General features: G+C 41.5%; 1 protein-coding gene across 1 annotated transcript; it reads left to right on the top strand.

Moving 5' to 3' along the window:
* The first annotated feature begins 544 nt into the window (after positions 1–544).
* LOC138197344 (nuclear factor of activated T-cells, cytoplasmic 2-like) lies at positions 545–11,848 on the top strand. Its single transcript, XM_069148113.1, has 10 exons — positions 545–871; positions 1,641–2,628; positions 2,856–3,027; positions 3,576–3,778; positions 4,351–4,523; positions 4,890–5,030; positions 6,723–6,778; positions 7,085–7,217; positions 8,455–9,087; positions 11,154–11,848. Exons 1-10 carry the CDS (start codon positions 745–747, stop codon positions 11,198–11,200), a joined length of 2,673 nt encoding a protein of 890 aa, XP_069004214.1. The 5' UTR covers positions 545–744; the 3' UTR covers positions 11,201–11,848.
* The last annotated feature ends 128 nt before the right edge of the window (positions 11,849–11,976 follow it).

Here is an 11,976-nt window from a genome sequence, read left to right as displayed (position 1 = left end):
TGACCTTTTAATTTAAAAAGTAGTCTACAAACGTTTTATATATAGCCTGGTACAAACCAAACCACAGGGTAAACAAGTTGCTTTGTTATTTTATTGTGGGCCACATACACATAAAAAAAAGAGTCTTTCTGAAACACGAATTAGTGAAAACTCTAACTTCCCACATGCTTGATGACACCCTAATGAAAAGTGAATGAAAATAGTGTAAATGGTCAATTTAAAGTGCTCCAACAGGATTTCAATTAAATTCAAGTTCATGTGTAAAACCAACGGTGCATCAGCGGACCACCAGGTGTGAGCAAACATTAGATAAAAGCAACGCTAATCAATAAATATATATGTCGAAACAATAATGTCATCTGACATCAATATACAGCCTCCCTTCTATCGTACATAAATCAGCCCACGAGACACACAGGAAGAGATGAGGCCAGTGTTTGGAGATAGTGTGGAGCACACACACACACACACACACGCACACACACACACACACACACACACACACGCACACACACTTCTGCTTGTCATCAGCAGTGACAGGAAGGCTCTGGCGTCACTCGTTTGTTTTTTTTCATGTTGCGTTGGATGTTTTATTTGAGCAACTGCTAATGTTTTAACCACGTCTCAGAAAAAGTGTGACTGCTTTAATTTTTGTGTACAACTGAATTAAGTTTTCGAGTTTTAAAACTACGATAAAAAAAAATATTGGCTACTATTGTCGGGAGAAAATCCACAGAGCTGGAGATGACTTCTGGAGGTTTGGGGCTCACCGAGAGCCTGAGTCAAGATATAAGCCAGGAGGAGTTGGACTTTTCCGACCTGTTTCTGTATAATCCATCTGGAGAGGATTTTCCTGTCGCCTGTGACAAAGGTGTGTATATAGAAATAATCTGTATTTCTTTTACTTAACATTATATCTTCTGTCAAACAACGTAGCTGTTGACCTTTTTTTTTTTTTTTACTAGTTTTTCTCTAAAACTAAAGGCTTTTCTCTTGCTGAGTATTTGGCTGTAATGAAGATGCTTTGGGATATCCATGAGTACTTAGCTGTAAGGTACTGATGTTGTGCAGTAATCATTGTCATTAAGGAGGGTAAATCAACCAGACCATTCTTTCTGTTTTAGTATAGACAGAAGTCATCTTCACACTTTGAAAATAGGTGATTGGATGTTTGTGTTTCTACGTGCAGAATACTTCATGTGCTGAAGAAGGAAATACGAACTATACTAACTTAGGAGTACACTTGCAAGCAGGGGTTTGTGGCATCACAACTACTTTGATATACAACACAATAAATACAAGGCAAAAAATACAATAAAATGCAGAGTTAAAAACATATAAAATACACAGTACAAAGTGGTGTACTGTCGTATGTACTAACCTCTGGTGTGCGTGTGTACAGGTCAGTACAACATTTAAATGTGCCATAGTGCAAGATTCTGATTTAATCAAATCAAGCGCAATTTGTCTCTTTGAACTTGACGTATGTAAAACAGACACAATACAGTCATGTTCTGCCAATATAAGAGTATTTCTATTGAACAAGCCAAACTTGTGCCAAGTGGATCTTCTTGGAGTCTTCCCGTTTTCTGGATCTGTGTGATTTAATTGTGATTTTTTTTTTTTTGTGTCACTGACAGATGACCCAGCTGCTCTCCTTCAGAGCGACAGCCAGCCTCCTCTGCTGGTGGTCGACCACCACCACGCTGCTTACATTTCCACCTCCAGCCAGGACACCTCCCCTCACAGCCCCACCACAGACAACCTGTCAGGGGCTGTGTTTGACTCCCTGGGGCTGACATCAAGAGCAGGAAACATCCCCGCTCCCAGCCCCAGGATTGAGATCACTCCGTCGGGTGACTCTCTCAACTCTCAGACCATGGAGCCGAGCCCTGGCTCCAAAGCCCTGGGAGCCTACAGGGAGTGTGTCAGCCCTGCCAGCAGTAACTCCTCCACAGGCTGGCCAGCGGAGGCATATTCTCCCTTGGCCTCACCTTGCGTCTCCCCTTCTTCTAGGGGCGGCTGCGGTATGGTGTCGGCTGCTGTGGACCTCTGCCCGGGTCTGCAGGGCATCCACACCTCCTCTACCCACTCCTCTCCAGGAGCCTCGCCTCGCAACAGCATCACCGACGAGATCTTTCTCCTGCCACAACACCAACGCGCCAACTCACCGCTTCCACACCAGCGTTCCCGCTCCGCCTCGCCGCATGGGAAGCGCTCTTATGACCCGGCTCACCCGTCTCAGGGTGGCACTCCTGTCAAGCAGCGCTCCCGGAGCCCCAGCCCCATCCCATCGCCCCACGAGCAGCAGGGGTCCTACTACCTCCACCAGTACCAGGCCCAAGCTGACTTTCAGCCCCAAGTTCAGACCTCGACCCCGGGCTTAGAGGAGGTGCTGAGCAGCCTCAGCTCCAGTCTACCCAGAGCAGTGCCCTCCGCAGTGGTGAGAGGTGCACACGGGCAGGCCCAGAGACAGGACTGTGTGTACGGAGACGGGTACGAGTGGGCCGTTAAGCAGGACAGGGTGGGCAGGGCAGGAGCTGAGGTCAAACCTGAGACCTTTTACATGCTCCCAGCTGTGTGGCCTCCTCCTCATACAGTCCATCACGTTGGACGACCCACATACAGGTGGTTGATTTGTCCTGTCTTATTACTTACAGGCAATTAGTGCCTCTAACAATTTAAAATGAAAACACAAATGAGCATTTATGGACACCACTTAACCGACACCGTGCAGGAAATATGAGAAAAAACTGATATTATGGTATAAAGTTTGCAATTGGTGGGTCACTGTTTTTTTGTCTTTCATTACATTTTCATGTCTTATTCTCTTTCTCTCTCCATCTGTCCCCCAGCGGTCTCTCCGTGGCTCCGCTGCCCTCTTTAGAGTGGCCGTTGCTCAGCCAGTCCGGCCAGTACGAGCTGCTGATCCAACAGCAGCCCAAATCTTACCACAGAGCTCACTATGAGACAGAGGGCAGCCGAGGAGCTGTCAAGACACTTAATGGAGGGCATCCGGAGGTTCAGGTGGGAGGACTTATGTGTGAATACAAGGGACCAAAGACAAAGAAACAGATAGCTCTAATGAGGGACAAGTGGGAGTGAGAGGTCATGAATGTGGGGTGGTATTTCCTGGATAACGTGTTTATGTAAAGCCAAAATGCCATGCAAATGAAGAAAACGTCTCACACCACTATGACGTCTTTACTCCCACAATGATAATTACTAAGGCATGCACTGTTTCAATCTGCTAAAATAAACACAGTAACAGCTACAAATCAGGTATACTGACATAACATACAAATATTGACACATGATCTTTATTTACTGCTCTACAGTGAGTTAAATAACAACTCTTCACTGCTGGTTTTCAGGCCCCGTTGCACAACTGGACTATGCAAAGCAGTGTTCTTGCTTAGCCAGTTAGATAGTGAGCTGTGAAATCATTCACACAGAGAAAAGAGATTTATTTTGCAGTGTAAATTAGTTCTCGAGAGTCATGGGCTTAAATGCTCTTACGGTTATTTCAATTCAGCGGGACGCACGCATGTAAGCACCTTTGTTCCCCTCACCAGCTCCGTGGATACCAAGGCGCCGCTCCACTGATGCTGCAGGTCTTCATGGGGACAGCCGACGACAGGCTCCTGAAACCCCACGCCTTCTACCAGGTCCACCGCATCACCGGGAAGACCGTCACCACGCCCAGCATGGAGAGGATGATCAATGGGACCAAAGTGTTGGAGATCCCTCTAGAGCCGAAGAATCACACGGGAGTGGTGTGAGTAGAACAGAGGGACTGCGGGGATATAAAGAAGTCACACTGAAATCAGAGAAAGCTCAGAATATGTGGCCACATCCATCACCACAAATCAGTTGCCTGTTTCCTCATGCTCATTAAGCAATCTGCAAACAACACCGATTTTCCACTGGACTAAGTGCTCTGCTCTTAAAGGCTACGGCCACTCATGACAGCCACATGGTTTTCATCTTCTTTCACTCCCAACAAGTTGCCGTTGCTGCTAACGGAAATATAAAATGCGTCACTTCCTGTGCGCCAGAGAGTTTTTCCAAGAAAGACCTGTCAGATACGATTGTTTGCAGCAGCAAACAGAAATGGTTTGATGAACATGGCTAGTGATGAGTCACTGAAAAACAGTTGCAAAGAAGTCATTTTGTTGTACAAAAATGGCAGAGACCATTACTTTGACTAAACAAAAGTAATAATTTGAAACTTTCAGACAGTCTTGCAACAACTTGTGAGGACTTGTGAGGACACAGGAGGTGGCAACGTTCGTAACAGGGAACTGTGGCATCATTTTTACATTTTATGTCTTCTCTTACGTTGCACAGGATTGACTGCGTAGGGATCTTGAAGCTGAGAAATGCCGACATCGAACTAAGGAACGGCGAGACGGACCTCGGGCGAAAAAACACGCGTGTGCGTTTGGTGTTTCGTGTCCACATTCCTCAACCTGGCGGCCAGCTGGTGTCTCTCCAAGTGGCCTCAAACCCAATCGAATGCTGTAAGAAGTGTTCAATTCTTGATTTGCTAACATAACATTCAGGATTGTAGACCTGACAGTTTTATCAAGTGCTTCATATTTTGTCTTTCTCAATCTAGTTTATGGCATCTAATATTGGCTAATATATACAAACTTTACACACTGATTCACTGAGTCACTTTGCTGACTTTATGAATCTCCTATACTGGACTGCTCTTGTCCAGTTCAAAAGTTGTATAAGCTGACTTTAATATAAAGTTTCTCAGGCAATGTTGATTTTCAATGACAAAAATCAAAGTGGCCATTTGCCCTGAAAATGTTCCCACTGGTAATATTTTTAAACTCCTCTGTGGCCGGTCATACGGTTGTGTCTTCATGTTCCTCCAGCTCAGCGCTCAGCTCAGGAGCCCCCCGCAGTCAAGAGGCAGGACCTGGACCAATGCTCCGTACTTGGTGGCCAACAAATGATCCTAACTGGACAGAACTTCACATCCGACTCCAAGGTGATATTTTCAGAGAAGAGACAAGGTGAGGATTTTTTTTAAATCAGTAAATGTGTATCGATGTGGTGTTGGATCTTATAAAGTCAAGCCTCTAGAGTTTTTAAAGGTGTGCCACAACATAGGATGTTATCGTACTTCAAAGAAGAGGGTCACATTTTGGGAAAAGTTTTCTTATTTGACTTCTTGCCAAACACGATTGATACCTGTCATGTCTGGACAGTAAATACGTAACTATTAAAGCAGTCAGTTTTCATTACATGGCACAGAGGCAAGAAAGAGGCAAAACAATTATTTACGTTACGGTAATTTACTTATTTTAACCCAAACCATAATCTCATAACGTAATCAAAATCTAAAATTTCACGCTAACCAGCCATTTGCAGTAGCTTTGTATTTACCTTCCAAGCATGAAAGTCCAACGTATTACCAATCTTCTTAACTCGAAAAATGATTAGGATTATTTCCCAAAACATCAGACTACTACTTTGATATATTACACAGGGTGTCTAGTGAATGATTCTTGTTGATGTTTTAAATGTGATAGTTATTATGTATAATTATATACTTTGTATCCCAAATGTGATAGTTATGTGTGTATATTTAGACTCTAAACTGTTTTTCATGATTAAAATAGGCTAATAATTACTTATGTCTTTCCAATATCCTGCTTGAGTGTGTCCACCTACACATTTAGTATTTGTATTTTTAGATTTGTTTTTTTGCATATCACCCAGGAAACATCAGCTTTTAGTGACGCACATCTTCCTCCAGTCCCTACTTTTACTTTTGACAAATGAAACATCAGTAAACCTTTACTGTTTTACTGGCAGTGGCAACTTTTATTTACCTCTTAATGGAAATTTCTCACCTCGTTACTGCTCCTTTTACCCACGCAAAATTGTTGGGTTACACAGTTTGAGAGCAGGATGGATAGAGTTGACTGCATGTGAAGCCTCCCTTTTACTTGGTGTGGGGTTTTATGCAACAGGATGTGGTTTGAAAGACTGATAAAGATTCAGACCCAGAGCAGAGGCTTTGTCTATCTTCACTGTGTGGGTAGAAAACAGAAACAGCAGGTAAAAACTGAGATGGGAATAAAACATTGAACCAGACATAAAAGAGAAACTTGTTTTCCACTGTGAATAAATGTGCTTGCATATTGTAGCTACTGTTAGACATGATTGAAAAAATCTGAATCCTTAAAAAAATTCAATCAAACTTGTTTTGTAGCAATTAATTGACTTTGATGAAAGTTTGATGAGAGGCTTCATACTGCTCAAATAACAACAGATGAGCCCAACTCGGGGTAAAGACTGGAAGCAGAGAGCAAACCTGGAAGAAAATAAAAAAAACATTACCTCTAAAGCCAAAAGACAGCCGGGCATATAACCACAATATGTTTTGGATCAAGCAAATAAGATCCATCCATCCATCATCTTTACCTGCTTTGCCCTGAACAGGGTCACAGGTGCCTGACGTTGGGCAAAGGCCACGTACACACTGGACAGGTCGCCTGTAGCAAATGAGACATAAGATGTTGATTGCCGAACTCTAGAGGTGCATGTTTTGTTACTTTCAGAATAGATAGCTGTTTGTCCCTTTTAGCTGCTGCCTACAGAAACACATTTCTTGTACAAACCTCAGAGTTGGATTGATTCTCTCATCGAACTCTTGGCACGAAAGCTAAGCTGCATTAACACCTGCACGCTGTTTCCAGATGGGCAGAAAATCTGGGAGGTGGATGCCACTGTGGACAGGGACAAAACCCAAGCTGTAAGTTAACTTCCACTGATCTGTGTTGACGAAAGGCATTCATTTTACATATGCCATGATATGCCTTTTTGCAGATATTATATACTTAAGTCAACAATGTCTGGTACTGTTACACATTCACACGCACTAAAAACAGAAAGCTAAACACAAAACCTATGACCACACTTTGGTGACTGCCTCGACACGGTAATCAAAAAACGTCATATTAGAACAAATCTAGTTGATCAAATTTGGGACAGCTCACAATATTAGGTTTTAGCAAATTTGGCTGATTAATGACTTTTCTTTTTGTTGATGGGCCACAAGGACCTGCTGTTCGTTCAAGTCCCTCCGTATCGAGACCGCACCATTTGTCAGCCGGCCAAAGTCAACTTCTACGTCATCAACGGGAAGAAGAAAGGCAGCCAGCCCCAGCACTTCATCTACACTCCTATGACAGGTATTTATCTCTGTACCATCTCAGCTCTGTCATTAGAGGAGAAACTGGTGTACCCTGAATGTTAGAGAATCAGGAAGGGGATTGAACGATCACAAATTCACACCCAGGGAAAGTCTGCATTGTGAGGAAATATTTTGCTCACCTCTATCAGGACAATTCAAGGTCTGATAAAATGAAACAAACTTGAACCCTGCATCTGGACTGTTGTTATCTCATTTGTGCCATCAAATGAAGACAGAAACAAACACAAACTGAACCTTAAACTGTTGCTAAAAAAAAAAAGAGGTAAATGTGTGCGAAGTCACATAAGTCCAAGTCAGAGAATACATAAAATTGCAACACATTAGTCAGATTAAATCTGAGTGCTGTAAAACAGCTGAAATCCAGCTGCCATCCACAAGCTTCCTATTTAACCCTGCTGTTCTAAAATTTTACAAGAAAGCTGCCCAAAACCTGAGAATTCAATCTTTCAGTTGTTGTTTACAGCAAACTGCAGAAACAGCACAGGGCGCGTGGGGACAAATCTCACTTGTTCTCGAGAGGAAACTCTGTCTGCCGCGATTGTTTTCACTAATGCTCTTAACACCTACATGTGATACCCACAGCTGAAATGTCGGCTATCTCTTCTTTGAATTAGTCAATTACTATGACATTTTCACTCACTATTTAAGCCATGCTAGCTGCTCTACACTGAAATATTTCAACAGCTATTTGATGGATTGCCATGAAATCAGGTACACGCTTTTACCGCCGCCAGAGGACGGCTCTCAAAGACTTTGGTGATGCTCAGACTTTTCCTGTAGTGCCACCATTAGCTCAACATTTTACACCTGTTTAATGAAATACCTCGACATCTATTCACTCTACTAGCATACAATTTTGTAATGTTTTTCCTTACATTTTTACCAATTTAACACATCATCTGCCAAAATATCTGCAGCTTGAATTATTTTACCCAGAAATGATTGTGTTTTTGTGCCCTCTGTTTAACACACTCAATGAACACACTGATTCTACTGTCCAGCAGCAATAGTGAAAAATGAACTTTTGTTTGATGTTCAGGAACAGCTGCAGCTTCCTCAGACATCTTAATTAGAAAATTCTTTACGTCCGTGGTGCCGCTCCTTCCTCTATGTAGCCAAGATGGCGACTGTTTAGGGTGGAAAGTGTCCATCATTTCACACTTCTGTACTCTATATTATTCCAGTGTCAGATAATCTTTGTTTGTATTTTTCAGCCGTTAAAGCAGAACCACTGGATGACTACCACTTGAACTCGTACGGCTACTCAGATAATCAGTCTCTGCCCGGCATGTCAATGAAGTCTCTCTACCATCACCTGGAGCAGGACAGCAACCTTCAAGCCTTGAATGTTTCCTCAACACTGTACCACCTAACCACTGTAGATCCCCGAGCCCACATCTTAAGGTCTGATCCGCTGGACGACCAACCACTCTATTACCAGTCCACAGCCGACACTCTGATGAACAGCCCAGTGCTGTACCATACGGTGAACCAGCGTTACGGCAACTGCGGCGCTGCCCCTCCCCATCCTGCCTCCGCTCCCAGCCACTGTGTCGGTGCTAGAACCCCGGTGGCGAAACTGGGCGAAGGTCCTCAGGTTGGTGATTCCTTCGAGGCTTGTTTGGTATCAAGACATCAGGGTTTTGTTCAGACAGGGCTGCCTCTGGGAAAATCACCACCTTTGAGATACATTCAAGGTCAAGCCCAGGTAATGGCTGGGAGTCGGGTTGATTCAGGCGGGCAGAGTCTGACCCAGAACAGCTCTGCCAGAGGAAACCATGAGGAACGAGCTTCAGAGAAAATCACGGTCAAACAAGAGAACATCAGCTATGCCTACCTGGAGGACGGTGAGTAATATTGATATTCACTGTCTTTGTATCCCGAATCCACAGTATGCTTCATACCTTTCCAGCATCAAGATCGCGGAAGTTGTGTCTGACAACTTTTAACTTCTCAAACCCAACAATCCATCTCATAATGGCCATCCAATGCAGATATGGATGCGAAACTAAGCAAGATTTAAACATCTCTTTTAAGTTTTTAACAAAAACATTTTTTCCAGTCTTTCTTCCCTTCTCCATCCCTACTTAATGCACTTATAGGATAGGGGAGGAGGGACCAAATCCAGTCTAGGTTCCTGTGCAAAAAGGCATTCAGAAATGTATGAGGTTATTATGAGGCTTTGGCTATGAGTCTCTTTAAAAACAACTCAAACAGGTCAATTAGTTCTAAAAACATTGGAAGATATTCACTTAACTTGTCTAAGTCAGACAGGTGAAGCCTCATATTAGGTTCAGATAAACTTTTTTTGTGTTATTCTTTAATACAGATTAACGAATGTGGATTTTCTATTAGGAAGGAAATCAAAGGCAGTGTCCCTCCTGCTAATCCAATATAGTGCCAGACACAGTTAATGACCAATATGACCAGGAGGAATGACTACATCAAGAAAAATCAGTTTGTTTTAGTTTATAATGGATCTGTTTATTTCCCTGGTTTATCTTGTGCGCTTTTAAAAAGTCGTTGGTGACAAGATTAATGCTAAAATAGTTGTAGAGGATATGTATTGTGTTACTAAGGAAACACTATTATAAGATAAACTGTAACTCTAAGGTGAACTACTAAAGTCTGGGGGATGGGTGCTTGTGGTCCAGTCTGCAATGCATACACACACTTTGCAACTGTACACTTGCAAATCCTGCCTTGTGGTTTTCTGTTGGGCCTTTCTATCTGCTGTTTCAGTCTCACTCTCACTCTCTCTCCCTTTTACACACTCATGCAAACAGATCCATTTGCTGCAGCTTCATGAGCAAGCCCAGTCACATCTGAAATAGATTTAATCAAACTTGCTTATAAATTCTGATGTATTGTGCAACCTCACGGTGAAGTGAGACAACACATGGATTTACCCCGACCTTGTTGACTGCGGGGGGAAGTTTCTGTTTACACCTCAGCGATGGAGGACAGAAACAGGAAGTATAACTGTATAGGGAAATTCATGCAGACACACCTGTGGTAAGAAAGCAGCAGTGTTCTTTGTTCTGGTCTCTGATATAGACTGGAGCAATATAGTACAAGTTTAGGTAACTACTGATGAGCATCATAAAGAAATTAACCAAAAAACACAACTGTGTTTATCTTGTTATTTCTCTCAGGTTTTAAAAAAAAGAAAAGAAAAAAAAGAAAATGTATATATATATATATATATATATATATATATATATAAATAAGTTATTTTTGTTAAATGTTAGTTACAACAGTGCTTATTTGTTAGAAAAGAGATTCTTGACTGTTCCATAAACCGTGACAGATATGGTAAACTTGTGTTCAATAAAAGAGATATCCAGTGGACATTAATGTAACTGAAACACATCATCCATGCAGAGATTGCAAGTCATCACTGGACACTATGTTTGAAATTAGAACATGTCATGGGGGGTGCCCTGGTGACTAAGGTCTTTAAGGTGCCAACCACAAACCTCAGCTTCCCTAATTCAAGTCTGACAGAGGACCCTTGTTGCCTTCCCCACGTCTAACCCTTCATTTCCTGTCATTTCTCCACTGTCAACCTTTAAATACAAGCAGTAAATGTAAAAAGAAAATGTGACTTTGGTGACTCCTACTGGTAGTAAATCAATCGCTTAACCTGATGATGGTGGAAGTAAAAGCACCACCAGTTTTGACTAAAACTGAGTTTTTATTTCAATTAATTTTCTTTCATTTATATATCATGAGATATTTTTTTTTTTTTTTACAAAAATGTACACAGAAGGTTTTGAAATATAAAACTACTATAAATGAAACAGACCCTTTAAGAAAATGTTGAACACCACATGATATAAGCATCTTATCCTGTTTTAATTAGGTGTTGTAAACATTACAGTTACTCATCCCTCCTTTCAATGTTTTCTAGTGAATGACATCATAAGAAGAGATATGAAAGGCCACAATGCAGAGTGATCCTGTTGCCCTGCAGCCGCTGTGACGTCCACCACATTCAAAGGTTTAAGCAGTAACTCAATCTGCAGACATCAGGAACTACAAACATCCTGATCGACTTGGAGGAAGCTTTTACTTGTGAGAATTAGTAGCAGGCATTTAAGGAAAACAGTACAATTTTATTAATTATAGGCTTGTATTGAATTCATTTTAATATACATTATGTTTCTGTTGAACCAGCAAAGATGGTGATTCACTCTGCCAAAACTTGACCCTCAGCTTCAACATTTACAGTAAAAATCTCTGTTAGCCTTGATTACTGCCACACATTTTAGCCTTAGCAAAGATAGTATAACCTGTGTCATACCTTACTGTGTATCTATTTTGTCTTTATTTTAACCTGTTTGACTTCTCTGTTTTATAATTGTACAATTGCGCTTTGTAAGCACGTAGAAAATATTTTATATCAAATAAATTCTGTTCATATGAATCACTTTGTTTGAGCAGGAATCCTGATTAAGTGAAGTGCAGGACTGATGAATGAATCAAATATTCTCAGTAACGCACTTTTTACAAACATTTTTCCCAATTTTCTATTACAACTGCCTTTGTTTTTGAAATGACAATTTATATCGAGCACCATTATTAAGTTAATGCAAGATATTTTAAATAAAGGTCATACTTTTCTAAATATCTTATTTCTGTTAATAGTACGTTCTTTTATTGTGGAAATGTGTCCCATCTTTTTAAAAAATAGCAATAAAGTACTGCCTTATATTTAAAATTTAATTCCATAT

This window comes from Embiotoca jacksoni, unplaced genomic scaffold (genome assembly GCF_022577435.1).
Source record: "Embiotoca jacksoni isolate LCO1_2020_lvr unplaced genomic scaffold, fEmbJac1.0.p SCAF_1, whole genome shotgun sequence".
Taxonomy (NCBI): domain Eukaryota; kingdom Metazoa; phylum Chordata; class Actinopteri; family Embiotocidae; genus Embiotoca; species Embiotoca jacksoni.
The sequence above is the reverse complement of the archived record's forward strand: the minus strand, read 5'-3'. Positions and strand labels throughout refer to the sequence as shown.

What these genes read in the sequence shown, in the direction of transcription:
- LOC138197344 (XM_069148113.1), top strand. Translation starts at nt 745, where the DNA reads ATGACTTCTGGAGGTTTGGGGCTCACCGAGAGCCTGAGTCAAGATATA. An exon ending in AAGAATCACACGGGAGTGGT is followed by an intron (nt 3,779 to 4,350) that starts GTGAGTAGAACA and finishes TACGTTGCACAG; the next exon opens with GATTGACTGCGTAGGGATCT. An exon ending in ATTTTCAGAGAAGAGACAAG is followed by an intron (nt 5,031 to 6,722) that starts GTGAGGATTTTT and finishes CGCTGTTTCCAG; the next exon opens with ATGGGCAGAAAATCTGGGAG.